Here is a 21,129-nt window from a genome sequence, read left to right as displayed (position 1 = left end):
ATTAATAAGAGAATATATCAATAAGCAGTAGAAGACAGAAAGATAATTTATAAGAAAATATACTAATAATCGGTAGGAGACAGAAGGCTAATTAATAAGAAAATATACCAAGAACCAGTAGAAGACAGAAGGCTGATTAATAAGAAAGTATACCAATAATCAGTAGAAGAAAGAAGGCTAATTAATGAGAATAAACCAATAACCAGTAGAAGACAGAAAGCTAACTAATAAGAGAATATATCAATAACCAGTAGAAGAAAGAAGGCTGATTAATAAGGAATATACCAATAACCAGTAGAAGACAGAAAGCTAATTGATAAGAGAACTACGCAATTTGAGCCGAAATGCAGAAACACCGAAAATCTTTGAGAGACGCGCGGGCTCTGCGGACTACCGGGCGCTGTGCCTAGGACTACATTTCCCAGCAGGCCGCGCGGCGGGCCCGGGCGACTTCCGGCGGAAGCGGCGGGCGCGGCCCGGAAGTGGAGCCGCCGCCGAGCACCATGGCCGAGACCGACCCCAAGAGCGTCCAGGACCTGACGGCCGTGGTGAGCCCGGGGGAGCGGGGAGAGGGGAGAAAACCCTTCCTGGATGGGGCCTGGGGCTCCTGCTCCGCGGGAGGTGTGGCTGCCGGGGCGCGGGGGGGAAGGGGAGGGTGCCTTCATCCCGAACCTGATTTATTAAAAAAAACCTGGATACTGATCTAGTAGCGATATCCAGCTGTGACAGACAAAAACTCTGTAACAGTTTAAAGTTAGAAAATGTGTGTTTGTTGTGTGTGGGATCGCTCCCAAATCCACACCGCAGCTTCTAGGTGATTACAGAGTCTTTTTATCCATCCAAGTATTGAATACCAAAAATACAAATCCATATTCATCATTTTGGTACATCCTATTCCCCACTTCATATGCTAATCACTCCAAAAGCCATTCAGCATGAAGTTTGTTCATTGAAACGGGTTGGTGTCCCTTTCATGGTGAGGGGTCCCAAAATGAGGAAGTAAATGAAGTTTTTTCCTCATTCTACCTTTTCAATGACAATATGACAAATGAACTCTTGGTAGAACTCCCATTCCTTGTCTTCAACTGGTTTCAGAACAAAGGGGGCCAACATTGTCTTATGTTCCTAAAAGCAATTTGTCAGTTTGCGTATTCTTCATTATAAACCCAGCTAACTAAACATGGTGCTGACAAGCAATCAATTATTAGTTAACTCCTAACTTCATCAAGGCCTACTTGTTTCTTTTAATTAACTCTAGTAAGGCTTATCTTTAACTAAAATCTTAGCTCCTCTAAAATCTCTAAATTCCTTAAAATCTAGGTTTCAAACCATTCCAAACAAAAAAATAAACCCAAACCCAAACAAAAATCCTGGCACCCCAGAATTCTCTCAGGGATTGACGGGACCATGGAGGCTGCTGGGTTTCTAGATCTGACAAATATTTCCTGTAAGGGTCAGCTCACCTGTTTATTCATATATTTAATAGATCTTAAAAGTGTTTCCTGTAAGGGTCAGCTCACCTGTTTATTCATATATTTAAGTAACATTTTTACCTATAGATACAGCTGTGCTGGCAGGTTTTATTTTATGCTCAAAAAACCCACAGTGTAGTTATTTACATGGGGTTGGGTAGCAGCCTCTGGAGGAAACAAAACATTTCTTTTTTTATCCCTTTCCTTTAGGTGCAGACATTGCTCCAGCAAATGCAGGACAAGTTTCAAACCATGTCTGACCAAATAATTGGAAGAAATATCCTTTTCTGAGCTCAGATGGGGGCAGGACTGCAAGCCCCATGTGGATTACAAGTGTCACAAAGTCTGTTTGGGGTTTGTAGGATAAGTTTGAAGTGGCCATAAGTGTTTGCTGAAAGGTGTAAGGATAAAAACAAAAACCAAGGCAGCGTTACTCACTGTTAGAGGAACATTGTCACTTCAGAGCTGGGGCTGGGACAGGAAGGACCTGGAGAGAGCCCAGAGGCGGCTCCAGGGTGGTCAGAGGGATGGAGGAAAGGCTGGGAGGGAGAGCTGGGAGTGTTCACCTGGAAACAAGATTCAGGGGAGTTTCATTGCGGCTGAAGGGAGCCCAGAGGAAAGGTGGAAGGGGAGTGTTCACAGCAGCCTGGGGTGACAGGACAGGGAGATGGGTTCAGGCTGGAGGAGAGCAGGGTGAGGTGGGTTTGGGGAAGGAATGGTCGGTGTGAGGGCACTGAGAACCCGGCAGTGCCCAGGGCTGGGCTGGGAGAGGGTGGGCTGGGACAGGCTGGGCTGGGAGAGGCTGGGCTGGGACGGGCTGGGCTGGGAGGGGCTGGGCTGGGAGGGGCTCTGCTCCCCGCTGCTGCCCTTGACCCCCCCGCAGTCGATGACATGAGCTGCCGCATCGACGACCTGGAGCGCAACATCGCCGACCTCATGATGCAGGCGGGCGTGGAGGAGGTGGAGGGGGAGAACAAGACCCCAGCCTCCAACAAGGGCTAAAGTAAACTGCCTTCCTGGCCTTGGAGAAAATCCCTGGGTGTTTGGATTGCTGCCTGTAGCACAGAGGGAGCTGCTCCTTGCTATGGGGGGCTGCTCCTTGCTTTGCTTGGGGAGCTGCTCCTTGCTTTGGGAGCTGCTCTGGGAGTGGTGCAGAGGGGAATTGTGCTGGAGAGGGAGAGAGCAAGGCCAGGGAAGGGAATGGAGCACCAGGTGCTGCTGAGGGAGCTCAGCCTGGAGCAAAGGAGGCTCAGGGGACCCTCCTGGCTCTGCACAGCTCCTGACAGAGGGAACAGCCAGGTGTCAGGCTCTGCTCCCAGGGACAGCAGGAGGAGAGGGAACAACCTCAGGCTGGGCCAGGGTGAACGTAGGAGGGATTTCCCCGTGGAAAGGGGGCTCAGGGATTGGAACTGCCCAGGGAAGTGGTGGAGCCCCAGGGGCTGCTGAGGAGTAGCTGTCCCTCAGCTGTAAATTCCTCCTGTGTGTCATCTGGGAGCTTGCAGGGAGCAGTGACTCCCTCACAGCTGCCAGGCTGCAGGTCCTGGCTGTGTGGGAGGGCATGAGGCAATCCATGTCCCAGGCAGTGCTCCCTGGAGGAACACAATTCACCTTGCAGTAAATCTCTATTATATTATATATTCTTACAGCTTTTCTGATTGCCCCTATATTGCAGTAGGACTGTGTTTGGAACAGATATGTTCTTGCTTGTTAAGGTGTCTATTTTTGTGTTACTTTGTTAATAACACAAATTATTACTGGCTTCATTGCCCTCAGTGTCATTTCCATTAGCCTGAACCCCACAAATGAAAATCTCTGATGAGCATGATTCTCTTAATTCTCAGTAATCTCCTTTCTTATTTTTCCCCCAACAGGTTGCCCACAACTGAAGTCAAATAATGGAAGATTACTTTTTCTTTTTTTCTACAAATCGTTGGAATTAAAGAATGGCTTTTTGCAACTCCAGTGTGTGAAAGCAATTTTATATTGTTACAGAGCTTGCATTCTTAATGTACATTGTATAGTTGGGGTAGGGTAGTTTCTATTTTGGTCTGTGTACTGTAATTTCACTTTTTGAATTCTTGTAACAAGGATCACATGGTTGTGTTATTAAAACACAGATCTTATGGATCTCAACTCCTGGGTGTAGTTTTTTGTGGAGTCACTTTTTTCTCTTTCCTGTACTTTTCTAGATGTTTCATGTTTGATAGCTCAGCATTTAGTGACTCCCTCCAAACGGGAATCTTGCCTTGTCCTACATGAGTTTGTGGAGTGAAGCACAAGATTGAAACTTAATTAATTGCATTCATTATAGCTCTGAGCATCAGGCACTCACTAGTTGAGGATTGTGTTGTCTTTCATACATGTAATAACGGTGATTTTTGGAAATGAGACACTGAACATCAAAACCATCTCTCCTGCTGCTGGTGTTACCTGAGCTGTGTGTTCCTGGAGCATCACGGAAATGCAAATTTACCATGGGAGACATCTGAGCAACCACTGCCACCCCAAGCTGTGACACCTGGGCAGACAAGGAACTTTAACAGAGCAACCTCACGTGGGACTGAAGGTTTCTAACTCTCTCTGGCATTATTGTGGTCAGTAACTGGGATTGATGCTGGACAGAGCAGGGATGGCATTGTGGGAATCTCTGTGGGGTTTTCAGTGGGAATCACTGCCTTGTTGGACACAACATTTGCTAGCAAAGCAGTGATGCATGAGGAACAAAAAAGGAGAGAAGCCAGGTGGATTTTTACAGCCTTGCTTCTCTCAGAATAACAAGTTCAAAATAATTGATTTTTTTAATTTGCTTTTCTAGTCATACCCACATCTTTGGGCCTGGAGTATGTATTACATTTTAGCCATGGAAAGTGTGGGAGAGCCTGTACTGTGTCACTTGTGAAGAAAAACGACCAATGTCAGCTATTCCTGACAATCACTGCAATGCTCCTCCAGCTTCAAATGCAAATTTCAGCAAGCACTAGTGGCAGGCAGCAGTTGCAGGTGGACCACACTTCAGCTGCTCCTTAAATGCCACCAAATTAAGCATTTGAGTGCTGTGAAGGCAATATGACAGGTCATTTTTCCAAACTCACTGTAATAAAAGCTCATAATAACGGGGGGAATTTTGTGAACATGAGAAATGTATCAATATACACTTGTAATACCAGCCTTAGGTCCTTTGTAATGTCATTTCAAAAAAAAAATCTAATAAATGGTTATGTGGTAACAAATATGTCGTGTGTTACAGCACAATCTAGCAGGAGTATATAATTATGTGGGAGATTGTGTTTAGTTGTAAGTTATAGAAAGACTTTAGCACAGCTGCTGCTCACAGGATAGTCTAAAAATCCAGGTGTGCTCTGTATAATAAAAGGTGATGATACATGCCCTGTCAGAGCTGGACTTCAGCAGCTAATTAGAATAGAGGGAAAAAATAATTTAAATAATTATTTACAATAATTATAGAATATATATAATAATTATATAATTGTAATATAATTATAGAAAATATTAATTAGAATATAGGAAAGCAGATTAAAGTTGGATAATCATTTTGTATGATGTTTATACAAGTACATTCTCATTATATATGATATATAATGTTATCTGCTGTGTTCCTCCCAGGGCACACATGGTCAGTGCTGAATTTGCCTGCACCCTCCCCTGTGCAGCAGCAGCCCTACTTTCCTCAAGTTTATTCTGGCAGAATAACTTCCAGGAAAATTATTTCAACTTTAAGAAGCAGCTGTATTTTTCCAGTCACTGGAAAGATTCCAGTTGTCGTTCAGTAGGGGTATTTTTCCCTCATAAATGTAACACTTCACTGATTTTAGCTGCTCTTCCCTGCACCTCCTCTGCATTTCCATTACCATCCTCTTCCAGCCCAGCTTCTCTCCCCTCTGACCCTCCAGAGCCCCACTTCAGCTGTAGATGCTGGTCTTGGTTTGAACAGCCAGGTGTCTGCTGGGGAAGGCAGGAGCCTCCCCTGATACGGAAAATGCAAACCCCCTCCCTCTGAATTGTTATAATTTTGAAATGAAGGGGCTCTCAGGAAAAGATATGGGAATGGGAATAACAATTCTTTATTAGGAAAAATTAAAATAAAAATGCAGTAATAATGAACAACACTGCCAGAGTCAAGCAGGCCCTGTCCCCCTGTGGGTCAGGGTGGTGGCTCAGCCCCATCCCAGGGTGGCTCAGCCCTCCTGCAGTGCCAGCTGTGCTTCTGCTGGAGCAGGATCTGCACAAGGGGGGAGTTTTCCTCTGGAGCTCCAGGGCTGGGGGAGATGGGCCTGGGCTCCTCTGGGAATGCAATGGGAAGAAAGCTGCTCCTCTGGGAATGCAGGGGGAAGGAAGCTGCTCCTCTGGGAATGCAGGGGGAAGAAAGCTGCTCCTCTGGGAATGCAGGGGGAAGAAAGCTGCTCCTCTGGGAATGCAGTGGGATAAAGCTGCTCCTCTGGGAATGCAGTGGGGAGAAAGCTGCTCCTCTGGGAATGCAGGGGGAAGAAAGCTGCTCCTCTGGGAATGCAGGGGGCAAAGGCTGCTGTGCTGTTCCCAGGTCAGATTGTATCCAGGTAGGAATTTTTGGTTCCTCCCCTGGGCAGAACATCTCCCCATGGGATGATGGAATTTTCTCAGCCATGCAGGGACCCTCACTGGTCATGAAGAGAAGATAATTAATAATTAATGGCCCATGAACAGCAGAGATCTCCTGGAGGGAGGATTGGGTGTGGGAGTGATAAAGAAAACTGCCCAAGGAACAGAAATAAGTGTCCCACCTCTGACAGATGGCAACAGAACTCACACCCCCAGCCACACCTTGCACTCCCAACCTAAGACAATGCTCTTTCACACAAGGTCTGCATTAGGGACAGCAGCAGAATAAGTGCTTTTCTGTGACAGAAATTAGGAGTGACCTAATGCAAGTCTTCAGCCACAGATTGTGCAGGCAATCCTTAACAGTAGGGCTGGTTTTGAATTAAGACCTGACAACTGAGAAATAAGTCAAATATCACAGGAGCTGTGTGGCCTGTGTGTTTTGCACTGGCCACACAAATAAATTTGACATTGCTGTTTTCATCTCTTGTGGTTTCCTAATTCCTGTCTTTATAGCAGGAATGTTACTCTGGACAGAGGAGCAGCGTTCTAATAAATGAATGTTTTGAAACATTTCGGCCTACTGATGAATGATCCAGAACTGTGATATCCTTAAGAGGATTTTTCATTTAATCTCTGCCCTAAAGACAACGTACAGTAAATAAGACTGCAGCTTTCAGCCAACAGCATCTGGTGCAGGCACTAAATGAGGCTGGAGAGAGCGAGTGACACAGTGACCTGTGACCCTCACCCAGGGCAAGAGGCAGCTTTGGAGCCTCCCTTCCCACAGGGTGAGCCCAGCTCCCTCAGGGTCAGGCAAGTGTCACTGCCTGCTGTAGGACTGAGGAATTGTTGGGCTCCATCCTGCCACTCTGGCACTCTGGTTTTGGCAGGGAGCCTTTGTGCCAGCTGATGTTTCCTGTCCTCCTCTAGATTTGCTCTCGCAGCACCCCCAAGAGAGTTCCCTTGGTTCCCTTCCTTGATGCCTTGGGAAGGCTGACCTAGAGCAGAAGCTGGGCAGAGTTACAGAATAAAGCAGGGATTTATTAAAGGATCCACCTTGGGCAGCGCCAGAGCCCAGCCAGGGATGCACCCAAGATGAACAAAATGGTCCCAAAATGAACCCAAGGTGAACCAAAGTGGTCCCAAAATGAACCCAAGATGAACCAAAATGGTCCCAAAATGAACCCAAGGTGAACCAAAACGGTCCCAAAATGCCCGAGCGCTCCCGGGGCTCTCCCTGGGATCAGTTCTGCTCCATTGGCACCTTGGAGTTCATTGTCCCATTCCAGCTCCAGCCCATCAGTCCCACCCTGCTTGTTTTTCTCTCTCCAGCCCACGCTGTTTGTGCTGCTGGGCTGAGGTTTGGATCATTTGTCCTTGGTGCCCAGCTGGAGCAGGAATTGTTTTGTCTCCCTGCTCTGTGCACAGAGCTCACCACCCCCTGATGTGAAACCCAGACCCTCACACTGAAGCAGCACAGAATGTGAAAAATAGAAAAGCTAAACCTGAGGCATCATCCTCAGGTGGCTGAGACACAGAGAATTGGTTTGCCAGAGGTTCCTGTGGAAATCAGATGTCACCTGCCTGTCCTCCAAACCCTGGGCAAGTGCTGGAGTCACTCCCTGGCCCTTCCTCCAGACCTCAAAGCTCGTGGAATTCAGTCCTTCACGCTGTAAATACATTTGGCTCTGTCCTCCAAAGGGAAATGGTGTAGATTCTGTAATTTGGCTGGCAAACAGCTGTAACCACAGCCAGAGCTTCTGCTCAGCATTTCCCTGATGTTACACCTGAGCTTGCATTTTTCCTGGAGGTGTCCACATGGAATTATTTAATAAAAAGCTTCTCTTTTCCCGACTCTCTCTCTAGCTGAGAGTGCCTTCTAGTGGCACAGTCACTGCGAGGAGCAGCACTGCTCAGATTAATTACTGAGTTACCTTTAATGTGGGGTCAGATGCTGGGGCTGTAACGAGCCACATGCTGCTGAACCAGGGGGATTGCACAGGGCACTGAGGATGGTTTACAATTCAGAAAATACAGAGGATGCATCAATCACTTTCTGGGCTTTAAGCTTCAGTGTTTTGAAAAGACCTAATGCTCACTGAGATATTTTTTTCTCACTCTGATGTAGAGTTAATGAAATTAAATTAGGAAAATAAAGAATGAGAATAGATACTTTACCTCTTATAAACATTCTGAAATCAGAAAGGTTAACCAGGAATTGTATCTCTGAAAAATGTGCATGTGATAATAGAATGTGCTCTTTTACATTGTTTTCTGACAGACCTAACATTTTGTTTATGAAATTCTTGTAGTTATATACAGATATAGAAGTGGCTTCCGTTTACAGAGCTGTGCAATGTGCAATCCTTGCTCGAGAGATTCAATCCTGTAGGGACTAACAGCTGGAGAAGTGAATTTCTCCAGAACTGCAGGGGAGAATGTGACGAGTGTGGCTGACTTGCGACCCTCCTATGTCCAAAGGAAGGATCTCACCCTGCCCTCTGAATTGCCCTGGATCCCAGCTCAGACAGCCCCAGTGCTGCTCACAGGGATTCCCTCTGGGTGCAGCACAGCTCTCAGGTGTCACACGTGCTGTCAGGGGGAAGGTGCTGGCCCAAACGCTGTCCGGTGGCACAGGAATATCCTCATCCCAGCTGGATTGAGCACAGCTCCTGTCTGCTGTCCTGCCAGCTGCCATCTCCAGCTCCAAGTGCTCCCCCTGCAGAGCTCCTCCAATTTTATTTTTTCCTCCTCAGACCAAATCCTTCATCTCTGAGAATATGAATTTCCCAGTAAATGAAACTTCCTGATTTCACTTGTTTCTCTCACAGAAGTGTTCTCTTTTGAGGAGCAGCTCCTTGGTTCCTGGAGGGGAGGATGAGGTCAGTGGCTGAAGGAGTGGAGAAGACAGACCTGTCACCTTTTCCTGTTTATCCACAGTCCCTTTGTGTCCCAGAGCTCTTCCCTCTTGTGGGAACCCAGCACATCCCTCTGGCTGCCCTGGTTGTCTCCAGACCCTGGCACGAAGTCAAAAACACCTCTGGCTTTGATTTTAGCCCATGGAAAAAACTGCCAACTCTGTATGAGGAATTACAAGCCACAAGGGTGTGAGTAGTGTGGTAGCTGAATTAACACAGAGTAAAAAAGTAGAATTTTGGGGTTTTAAGATAAGGGGTTCAAGGGGAAAAGATGGAGGGATTTGGGTGTGTCCTGACCTTCTTCTGCTATTGGTTTAAGGTAGAGACACTGTCCAACATAAATTATAGATATTGGCACAGTATTGTAAACATAGTACAGGTAGTTTTTGGTATAAAATGAAACATCGCCCTAGAGTGTGGACAGAATGACATGGACAACTTGCTAGACAGAGCTCAGCAGGTCAGAGAAAGAATGTTCTAGATAAGGGAAAATAAACAACCTTGAGAAGCCAACCCTGCACATTCAGAATTCTTCTTTGGCTGCATGAGCTGGAAAATGAGGACTTTTACACTCTTGAGGTCACTTTGATGCCCAGACCCCCAAGACCTCCGAGGCCCAGGGCAGCAGAAGAGTCACAGTCACAGAATCCTAGGATGGTTTGGGTTGAAGGGACCTTAAAGCTCATCCCAACCCAACACCTTCCACTATGCCAGGGTGCTCTAAGCCCTGTCCAACCTGGCCTTGAAGATTCTTGTTCTTCCAAACATGAAATTTATGGAGCCCTGTGTTCTTCCAGAGTAACAAAAGAACAAACTGCCTGGAAACTTCTACTGTCTTTACACATTTGTAGCCTCGTCAATCTAGAGTGTTTAAGAAAATCCTGCTCCACCCCCTTGAAAGCACTGTACAGTCATTGCTTCACACATCACACAAAATTAAAAACAAATTTATTGAACCCAAGGCGTATTTTAAAACCAGGAGGCATTTCATGCCATAAGTTATTTTAAAACATCTTTGAAACTCCTCCACAGGCTGAAGTGAAACAATTAAAATGCATAATTACATTTAAAAAGCAGCACCAAAAGTGTAAGTCATTTTGTCACAGAGGCTGCTCCAGCGTGGTTTGATTATTTAATGTTATGCTCCAAAACCAATTTATACCCTATACCCTTGATCTCTGTTTCAATTTCAGGATGTTAATGCATGCACCATTGCTGTATTAGCTGATAGGGCAGAACAAATACTTCAGAAAAAAGTCATGATTAGAATTTGAAACCTCTCTCAGCCATGTTTCATCCCCAAATGTTCTCACCTCGCTGGCTTTTCCTGCTGCTTTTGCCCACTGGAACCCCATGTTTTATACCTGGAAAAAAATGATTATTTAACATCAGCTGCAGATGAATGCAGAGCTCTACAGGGAGGATGGAGGTGCCATGACTGTTAAAAGTTGTCAGGCATCAATTAAATCTCTTCAAGCTGATCTGTCACCAGCAGCCTGTGTGGTGACAGAAACCCTGGGATCAGACAGCTGAGGCTGCCAGGGATTTCTGCTCATTCTCCTTTTTCCTCTTTGTCTGGGATGAGCAGGAGTCAGGGATGGGGTCACTGGTGCAGGGTTTGCAGCCCTGCCACAGCCCTGGGCTCTGTTCTTTCCCTGGATAAACATGGAGCACTCAGGCAGGGTAGATGATTCTGTATTCCCAGCACTGGCAGAGGAAGGAGGGGGATTCATGGATTTGTAGGGATTTAGCTGGCAGGCAGTGCTAGCACAGGGCTGCCATGCCTGTGTCATTAATGCTTTATTAATTACCCGTGTAAAGCCCATGAAGGGACTCATCACCTTTTCCTGTCCCAGGAATTTTGTGTATGAACACAGTCTAACACTGAAATCTGCATTCCCAAGCATCCCAGCCCTTGCCCAGCAGAGGGATGGAGCACACACCAGGGAACTGGCCCTGCCTTCCCAAATTCCCTCCCAGGGAAATTTCCAGGAGGCCCAGGGAGATGGGGGCAGTGAATCCCTGCTCACATCCCAGCTGGGTTAGACACAAATCTTTCCTCCTTTAAACAAAGATGTAGGTGGAGTTCAGTGCCAGCCACCCACGGGGCAGTGCCCATTTCAGGGACTGGCACTGAACTGGGATTTACAGGAGAAGGCAGAAGTGGTGTGAGCTCCACAGTGGCACAACAACAACCTTTTCTGTGTCTGCAGCAGGGCTGCCTCAAAAACCCTGCTCAATAAGGCTGATTCCTATGAAAAGCAGCAGATAATTTGGAGGCAGCTTTGCCAGGAACTAAGTGAGCAGTTATTTTCACTGCGAACTCCAAATTCGCTCTTAAAGACTTCCTGGGGTTTATATAATGAATCTTCACTCTTAAGGCAGAAAGCTTTCATTTTTGGTATCAGTTAGTCTTTTTCTTACTGATTTACAGCTTGTCTCAGAAAAGGATGGAAATTTCTCCCTATAGCAACCTCTCAAAACCCACAGAAACAAGTGGCTCACTCTCGAGAGCAAAATCCATGTTATTTTCCAAGAAAGCTTTGCTGAGCAAAGGGACTGTGGCATTTTGCAAAAGTTCTGCAGTTTCTTGTGCACAAGATGGGGAGGGGATGGCAAAAGTAGAGAGCCGTCCTTCAAGTGGCCTTGCCCAAGCAAAACGAACAGCTGGAGTGCCTATCATTAGCAGGCAGAACACCTCTGCAGGATTCTGCATCATTACAGCTGAGCAACTCCTCAAAAATCAAGCAGAAACTTTTCCTGAGGGAGTTTATCTAGGAAAAGAAAAATGTTTACACTAAGGTTAGCATGCATTAAGTGAGCCTGAGTAGAAAAATTGTTGTTTGGAGATAAACAGAGAGTTTCAGCTCTCGGAGGGAGGAAGGGTTGAGGGCACACGGCCTCGCTGCAAGGACTGGGATGATAAATGCTGCACCCCAGGGTACTGCAAACTGTATCTGCAGCTCCAAGGTGATGGGTGAACAAGCACTCAAAGCACAGCAGAAATGCATAATGACTGGGGATTTTCTTTAAAGATGGGAAAAGTTGTGGCCACACAATGCCAGCCAACTCAAAAACCGATTGTTTTTGTTGTGGGGGCAATTGGTAGCCACAAACTCACAATAGCAGGGAGTTTTCCGGCTTTGTTTGATCTAATTCTATCTTTAAAATAATACAAAAAAACCCCTAGAAAGTACCTGGAGAAGTCAGCTGCCCTCAGTGTGCCCCAAGGAATAACCCTGCCATGAGGTCTGACAGGTTTAGTTTAACTCTTACAGATGCTCAGTCACAGAAAGGCCAGTGGGTTTGTGATGCTGGAGCACTGCAGCCTGACCACCCTCAAGGATGAGGCTTGTCCTGTGATTCTTTGGGCTTTGGATGCTGCATGACAAGGTCAAAGACCAGGAACACTGAGAAGAGGTCAAGCAGGTCAACTTTTTTTTATTATAAAAATGGTTCTTGTACTTTGCAGGAGATCCTGCACGTTAAACTTTATCACAGACTAAATCACTAAACAGTGTAATTCCCCAGAATTGTCACTAGAAATTTTATTTAACCAAGGAATTTGGACCCATGACTAAAAATCCTTTAATCTTCACCCAAATATCTCTTGCTATTTAAACATCAGTCCACCTTACTCATTACCATGTCAAATCCTCCTCCTATGGTGATGTGATCTGATTTGATTACTACTGTGCTCCACTGCCTAGAGCTGAATTGTCAACTGAGTGGCAAAAACCTTGCTAACACAGGAGATATTTCTATAGGTTTAGGGGCAGAAATACAGTTTTTTTTCTGAGCAGACTGGTGCTACATTTCTATTACAGGAACTTACTAGAGCTGAAGATTCAGAATGAAATTAGTCCAGATTTTTGGGAATAAACTTAAATCACACAAATCTTCTCCTTTAGCCATTGCTTTGATTTTGCCACTTTTCAGGTGTAGCTGCTGGAATTGATTCTCTTCTGAAGGGATCACATGGGCCAGACCCGACCTAACCCTGAATTTTGGAACAAAACACAGCCAAACTTCCTCTCCTCTACAGCCTTTAGCAAGACACTTCCAAAACCCACAAATGTGCAGTTGTTCCACTGGAATCAGAGCCTCCAATCCTTTGGTTTTTCCCGTTCCAAAGAGCAGGCACAGATTTATTGCCTGAAGGGAAGGAGTTGAGCAGCACTAAAGCATTTAGAACCATCAGTGCCAGAGCCTGTGGGACAGAAATCTCCCAGGTTACACGAGCAGAGCAAATCTCACCCATTTCTCCTTTGGATGACAGGTGTGTGCAGCATTTAAAAACACCCAGGACAGCACTATTCCATTAATTAGCTATAGAAAGCCTCAGTGTTTGAGTTTAGAATCAATCTGCACTTGCTGTGGGATTTTGGCCCACCAAGAAGTAGATCCTGTGTTCCCTTCCTCTCTCAGAACAGCTGTGATCTGCGTGTGTTTGTACCTGGGAAGTTTTACAGCCACGATATCTGCAATAATCACTCACAAATCGCTCAGAGTTGGGCAGAACAGCCCAAAACATAATGGAAATAGATGTGATTTGGATAAAGATTTGGTGTTTTCTATGAACCCTGTCAAACAGTCTTCAAAATGACACAAAACCATGGAGGGGAGTGGTTGGGATAATGTGATTCCTAAATTGCTTGTGTGGCTATTGTTCTGTTGTCCATGATTTACTGTCAGTGTGCTCAGCATCAGGCAGAGCCCACAGAAGGGCTCAGAAAGTGCTGTCTTTGTTGGAATCTGTGGTATTGGTGATTCTAAGATTGTAGAAAGTCTCTGTCTGACAGCCCCCTGCCAAAGCAGAAGCCATAGTTGGTCTGTGCTGGTTTCCAGGTTGTTTATTCTGTTTATCTCTCACATGTTCTGCTGCCCTGCCCAGCTCTGTCCTGCAGGGCAGCGTGTGGGGCTCTGCCCTCAGTGGGATGTGACAAACATTAAATACCAGAAACTCCCTGGGCTGGATTTACAAGAACGTGCCAATATCTGTCACCTACGTTGGACAGTGTGTCCCCAGCCTGAACCAACAGAAAAATGCCAACACCACAGTGAGACATGGAGGGCATGAAGAAGGAGAAAAAGGACAAGGCACACCCAATTTCCTCCAGCTTGTCCCCTTTGGACCCCTCATCTAGAATCCTAAAATTTTACTTTTGCACCCATGCCACACTTAATTATCACTTCAATCAAACACTCAGAGCTGGTAATTGATCCTGTAAGATTGCAAACTCTTTTCCATGGCCAGAGATCACAGCCAGTGTCTCTGGGGGCTCTGTCCAGGGGGGTTCCTGACCCCTGCCAGGGTCCCAGACCTGCCAGGGCAGCCAGAGGGAAGATCTGGATTCCCACATGTCTTAACCAGGCAGCACGGGGGTAGATCGATAAATGCACCAGATCCTCTCCCATTGCCGGCAGTCGCACAGCCAGGCTGGGTCGGGGCTGTAGATGGCACTGTCCCCTCTGCAATGAAGGCAGCTCGGTGCTCAGGGAGCTCCGGAACTGAAAACAGCCGAGATCCCTGTCCTGGTGCTCGTGAGATGCTCAGATCCCTGCTCCTGGTGCTCAGATCTGCTCCTGATGCTCATGAGATGCTCAGATCCCTGTCCTGGTGCCCAAATCCCTGCTCCTGGTGCTCAGTCTGCTCCTGGGGCTCATCAGGTGCTCAGATCCCTGTCCTGGTACTCAGATTCTTGTCCTGGTGCTCCTGAGGTGATCTGTTCCCTGTCCTCGTTGCCAGATCTGCTCCTGGTGCTCAGATCTGCTCCTGGTGCTCAGATCCCTGTCCTGGTGCTCATGAGATGCTCAAATCCCTGTCCTGGTGCTCAGATCCCTGTCCTGATGCCCAGATCCCTGCTCCTGGTGCTCACATCTGCTCCTGGCGCTCATCGAGTACTCAGATCCCTGCTCCTGGTGCTCACATCTGCTCCTGGTGCTCATCAAGTACTCAGATCCCTGCTCCTGGTGCTCAGATCTGCTCCTGGTGCTCATCAGTTGCTCAGTTCCCTGTCCTGGTGCTCATGAGATGCTCAGCAATGAGATTGTGTTGGTGACCAAACATCAAGCAGCATTTCTGCCCCACCGTGTCCTACAAAAATAGACAGAGAATGTTTTGAGCGACTTTCCAAGCAAATCAAGAATCTGTGTCATCTTTTTGTTCCTCTGGGGAAAAAAAAATTAAAAAGCCTCTTGTATTTTATTATCCCAGCACAAATCAAAACCAACTCAATTCCACAAGACAGAATCAGAATGGTGTGAGGGGATAAATCCTTTATTCTGGAGGGCTGGCACCATGAGTGAGGTGGGATGGATGGGTGTGTGGCTGATCTCCTCCTCCTCCTCCCAGCTCAGGTGACAGTTTGGAATATTAAAGACCCATAACTCCAGGGGTGGTGAGACAGGGAATGCATAGAAGAAAGCCACAGATCACACTGTGATCTCACTTTTGGATGATAACAGCCTTCTGCCTCCCTATATGCACTAGAATTTCAAACTTTGTCTTGACAAACAGGGGATGAGTACAATTTCTGATTACAGTGAAAGACAAATGTATGCTGTACTTTTATACCTGCACTGTCTCCTGACAGAATAAGTGATCAAGAGGGATGATCTCCCACCCATCATGCTGCTCCTATTTTTCCAAGGAAAGCCAGGAAAGAATAGCTGAGTCAATGCACTTCTGCTGAGAATTCACCCCTGTCCCTCAGAGCTTTGGGGTTTCATGCAAAAAAAACCAAAACAAATAAAACAAAACACAAAAAAAAACCCCCAAAAATAAAACCAACAAAACAAGCCTCCACTTCAGTTTTAAATAGGGATTTTTCAAAGTGAGCTCAGTCTGCCATGATTCTTCTGATGACACTTTCCCTCTTTTTTTTTTCCATATCAGCAACTTTCTAATAGCAACAGGGAAGAAAAGAAGAACTCCATAAAACAGTATTAAAGAAGGAGTCTCATTGGTAATTAGAGTGGGAATGGAGATAAAGGAACACTGGGTAAAGCCTGCTGCAATGCCTCTTTGGGACATTTCAAACAGTTTTTTGAAATAACTTTCTGCCTTTCTGGAGCTAATTACACACGTGCCACACACTGAGCAGAAGGCTAAATTAATTGGGAGAACAAAGGTGATTTGTTGTGGTTGGAATGAGGCCATGGATGATGGGAGAGGACTAGGGAAACCTCTCCTGGGTTTGCCATGAGCAAAAGATGGGATGCAGGAGCTGAATGTGCATCTCCACCTGTGGCAAGCACATTTCTCTCCCTCTCAGGATTTTTCATAGAGGTGCACAGAGAGAAATGGAAAACAATTTCTATTTCTGCTCCTTGTTTTTCCCATGTGGAATGTGTTTGGAGAATTGTTTCCCTGGGGTGAGTGCTTGGTTGGATTCTGGTGGGAATTGTTTGAATCTGATGGCCAATCCAATCCAATCCAATCCAATCCAATCCAATCCAATCCAACCCAACCCACCTGGGGCTGGACTCTCAGAGAGGGTCATGAGTTGTGTTAGAGAAAGTAGTATGTAGTTTTAGTATCCTCCTTTTTTATAGTATATTAATGTATTTTAGCATAGTTATAATAAAGAAATCATTCAGCCTTCTGCACTGGAGTCAGACATTGTCATTTCTTCCCATTGGTTTCGCCTTCATTTACAATATCCACCCTCCCTGTGCCAGCCTGGGTGCCACTGAGGGTGGATTTGCAGGTGGAGAATCCCTCTGCCTTCCCTCCCAGTCCCTCTCCATTCTTTCACCATCTGGCAGTAGATTGCTTCCATCAGAGCTGCCAAACCCAGCGTGTCCACATTAATCCCCAAAGCCACAATGGGGCATTTGTGAGGCCCACACTCACGTTGTGCCTGTCAGATTGATCATCTCCTCCGAGCTGCTTCTTCAGAAACAGCTGGAGGTTTTTAAACACCTTATTAAAATAGAATGGAGCAGCAGCAGCTGCAGCATTTCAGAGATGAGTGGGCTTTATGCCAGTAAATGTAGGACTTGCCAAAAAGCAGGTGGTGACTATAACTGCAACTCTCTACAAGAGTGCTGCCCTTCCTGTTGTATTTATTGATCTGGACAGGCAATACCGTGTGGGACAGGTATTGAATATTTATTTCTTTTTTCCCAGCTTATCAGAAGTTGCAAATATAAACCATGTGTTCTCTGACTTCCAGAATGTCTGCTGAAATATCAAGCAAATCAGTAATTCCTTCTTCTGATCAGGTGGGGGGAAAGTATAATAAAAAAAATTCTGCTGAACAGTTGTAGGAAATCAATTTCTCTCAGGAACAAGAGAGCCTACACTAGCAAACCTGAAAGCCTTTAAAAAAAAAAATACATTTCAGTTTGAGGTGTTAATGCTTTCCTGTCAGAATACACACATGCAGTTGTTGTCTTTAAACTCAATTTTATTCCCTCATGAGAAAGATTTAATTTGCCTTAAATAAGAAAGCACTGTTTTACACAGCACCAGCTACCACTTGATACCCACGAATCCGTGTCAGCAGTTTAAATTACAGGTAAAACACTTGCTAATGAGCTGATGTTTTGCAAGAAATGTTAGAACTTCACCACTTTCCTGCCCAGCAGGACATGGTGTAGAGGGAAGGCAGCTTTCTTGGGCAGCCACAGTGCTGGTGAGAGAGCAGGGATATTAGAATTGTGGTCCTTCACTTCAGTCTCAGCATTTCCCTCTAATTCACTGTTTAACTTCGGGGAAGACACTTAACCTCTACTCGCCTCAGCTCACACGTCTGTAAAACAGTAGATAAGTCACCTAATTCACAGGGATGTTATGGAGATTAATTAACCAACCTCTGGAAAATGTCTCCAGATCCTTCTTGTGAAAGGCATTATAAGGGCAAACGATAGCAGTGTAAGCATATGCAAAAGGTTTTATCACTTGGCACAGGACGGGTTGGTTTTATTCTCTTCCCTCTGCAGCATCACCGAGGGTTTTTACGGGGACCATTGCCTGGAGCAGCCCCGGGCAGCTCCGCAGAGCTCCATTATCTCCAGTCAAAGGACATGTTGTATCAGCCTGGCTAAAACTGTGTTTAGTTACTCCCTGAGCGTGCCTGCAGATCCCCAGCGAGATCAGAGCCCTGGCAGGCAGGATGCTGAACGCACAGTCCTTGAAAACAGCCCTGGAATACGTAAGAAAGCTGCATCTGTTTAACATCAGCGATCTCTCCCAGCTAATTTAATTGAGCTGACGGATGTGCTCTGCAGGGCTGCCTTCCCAGGGCCAGCCCAGGTGGAGGCAAAGCCAGGCTTGCCCTGGGCTGGGCTGCTGTGAGCCCTGGCTATTGCTGCCTCCTGCCAGGAGAAGGGCTGGCATGGGCTGGGCTGGTGTCAGCAACGCCCCCACCCCAAAAATCACACTGCCAGCCTGTTACAGTGAGCTCATGGGCACTCTATTTCCCCTTTCCCAGGACCCTGTGACTCTGATCAGATAACCCTGGACCCTCCTTCCTGCCCCAACGGGGTTTGGGGAGAGCCAGGGAAGCCCACCCTGTCCAAAATCTGTACAGACCCCTGACAATTCCTGTTCGTCCTCTTTTGCCCCGCTCTCCACATGGACATCACAGAATAAAGAGCTGAACCAACATATCTGGGGTAAGAGCCTCTTTTGGGAATCTTTGCCATCTCCTGATATTCCTCCCCTCACAGCCTCGGACCTCTGGGCTAGCCTGATAATCAGGGGCTGTGCGAGGGGGGAACGTCACCAGCCCTGCCCTTGTTTTCAGGTCCCACTGCAGTTCTCTGAGCCAAGTCAGACCTTACACTGATCCCATTCTGCAGCACCCACGGCTGCTGCTCCGTGGCCATTACCACATTGAATGGGAAAGGGAAAAAGTTGGGGCAGAGCAAGCGGGGAAATGATCTGCCCTTCAACAGCACAATCAGAAACAATTCCCAGAGCCCCTCGTGCCTGGTGTCCTAATTCCCAAATCCAGCTGCTGCCTACCACGTTTCACTGATCTGTCTTGGTCTACCTGCTTTTCCATCAACATCTCTTGTGTTATCTGATGGAGCTTTGACCCAGGAAACTGAATTCCACAATGTTCCCCTCTCCCCTGAGCTCTGCATGCAGCTTGCCATGCTCCACTCCCCTCCACCTGCTACCTGCCTTAAAAGCCAATTTCAAGTAGAAAAGTATCTGTCACAAGCATCTTGCTTTCAGCTGCAGCATGGCACGTTCCAGTAAATTTTTCTGTTAGGTAGAGATCTGGATAACTTTGTTTTAAAGCAGGTGTTTGTCTTCCTGAGCTCTTCTGATTCAGTTTCCTCTTTGAGCAGGAGACCTGGAAGGGCAAGGTAATGGGGAGAAAGAGAGATTTGGTCACAATTTAGAGTCATTTGTTCCTGTCAGAATTTATATGAGCTAAATCTCAAACCTGGACAAGCCTTAATAACTATAATATTTAAAGTTCAACTTTACAGGGGAAGACTGCACTGCCCAAGGGGATAAGTAATAGAATACAGAATAGTTCACTTTTCCTGTGCCCATTCATACCCAATCCAGCAAGGACAGGCTGGGGCTGGCCTTTCAGAGGATACATGGCAGGAATTTAACAGCCTGGAGCTAATCCCCTTGGACTGAAGTGCTGCTAATTGGGGTCCCTGCAGGATAAAGTCACTCAGGAAGTCACTGCCAAAGTCAGGAGAGCTGGCTGCACTGCCAGCCCTGTGCCACAGCCATGGCAAAGCTTTGCTTTGCCCTGACCCACCCAAACAAAAGCTGCTGTTCCTGCCTGCTTTATCTTTGCATAGTTTGTTTCAGGAAAATGAACACCATTACGACAAGGAGGTGAAAGGGAGAAAAAGCAGAAAGTGTGGGCAGGCAGGTTTGCTGTGGAGTGAGGGGGTAGTGAAGACAAAAAACAGAGCCAAAGGTCCTCTCCTGAGGTGTCAGAAATGGAAACATCCTCACCAGAAAGTCAGGAATGGCTTTAGCATATTCTCAGCACTGCAGACTGCTAAGAAATGAATGGTGCCAGAGCAAGGCAATAATTGACAATCAACTCTTCAGAAATCGGCCATAAACAAAGAAGTGTCTCCCTTTACCAGCTTCTCTTAAGTTCAGAGCTTCCCTGCTGTTCTGGTTTGAAAGCAAAACCAGTGAGAGACTCCAAGTCAGAAATACAATTTATTGGGAAAAGGGAAAAGAAACAAAATCCACACAATAATACAAAAGGAAAACCACAGACAGAGTCAGAATACAACCTGAACCTGACACCCCTTTGGCCAGCATGTTGGTATCCATTCAAATTGGAGTGGCTGCATCCTCCTGGAGTGGCAGATGTGGTTCTGCTGGAGCAGTGGTCCTGTAGAAAGGGTGTTGTCTTCTTCTGAAGGTCCAGTGGAAAAACCCCAGCTGCTTCCTCTTGGGAATCTATGGGAAGGCTGGCTCTGATGTCCCCAAAACCCAGATTATATCCAGGTAGGAATGCTTGGCTCCTCCCTCTGGGCAGAGCATCTCCCAGTGGGATTTTCTAGCTCTTATCAGTGACATTCAGTAGCCATTATCAGCAGGTTGCCCCCCTGAGAGAGGATTGGGAAAGAGAAAACTTGTTGTGAAAGAGAAAACTTTCTGGTTTGTGAAGGTTGTGAAGGGAAAAATGCTCACTTATCAGAAAACAGCAGCTACACAGATGGCAATAGAAAACATCTTGCTTCTCAATCTGGGACACCTGCTGGAGATGACAAGATGTTCCTGTCCCACAGCAGAGCGGGGCTAACACAGGCAGAAGGCCTTGAGCAGAAAGTTTTGTTTTATGGCCAGTGCTCCCTGAGCTGGTCCCGCCGTCCTGCTGCTGTGAGTTTACAATGCAGAGGCATGAACAGCACTGCTGAGAAATCCCCCTTGCCAAAATCACTTCTGCCCTTCAAGCAGGACTCAGGGCTGGCCTGATGAGCAATAAGCTGTTTTTTGTTGCTGGCTCAGTCACACAAGATCCCTCCCCACAGCAGCAGCCAGCATTCCCTATGGAGCCCGATGGAAGCTGGTGCAGAACGTGCTCCTTTTCAGTAAGAGGGGGAGGTAGAATGAAAAAGAGAAACAGACAGGGAAAAAAAGGTAGTTAGGAAGGAATAAGTAGTTAAAAGGATAGGAGTAAGTTCGTTTGGGC

At 46.5% G+C, this 21,129-nt stretch overlaps 1 protein-coding gene across 1 annotated transcript; it reads left to right on the top strand.

The window, feature by feature from the left end:
• The first annotated feature begins 454 nt into the window (after positions 1–454).
• HSBP1 (heat shock factor binding protein 1) lies at positions 455–4,702 on the top strand. The gene is made up of 4 exons (XM_021541239.3): positions 455–548; positions 1,683–1,749; positions 2,356–2,475; positions 3,344–4,702. Exons 1-3 carry the CDS (start codon positions 504–506, stop codon positions 2,472–2,474), a joined length of 231 nt encoding a protein of 76 aa, XP_021396914.1. The 5' UTR covers positions 455–503; the 3' UTR covers position 2,475; positions 3,344–4,702.
• The last annotated feature ends 16,427 nt before the right edge of the window (positions 4,703–21,129 follow it).

The sequence above is a fragment of the Lonchura striata genome, chromosome 13 (assembly GCF_046129695.1).
Source record: "Lonchura striata isolate bLonStr1 chromosome 13, bLonStr1.mat, whole genome shotgun sequence".
NCBI classification, from domain to species: Eukaryota; Metazoa; Chordata; class Aves; order Passeriformes; family Estrildidae; genus Lonchura; species Lonchura striata.
This window is presented reverse-complemented; position numbering and strand designations above follow the sequence as displayed.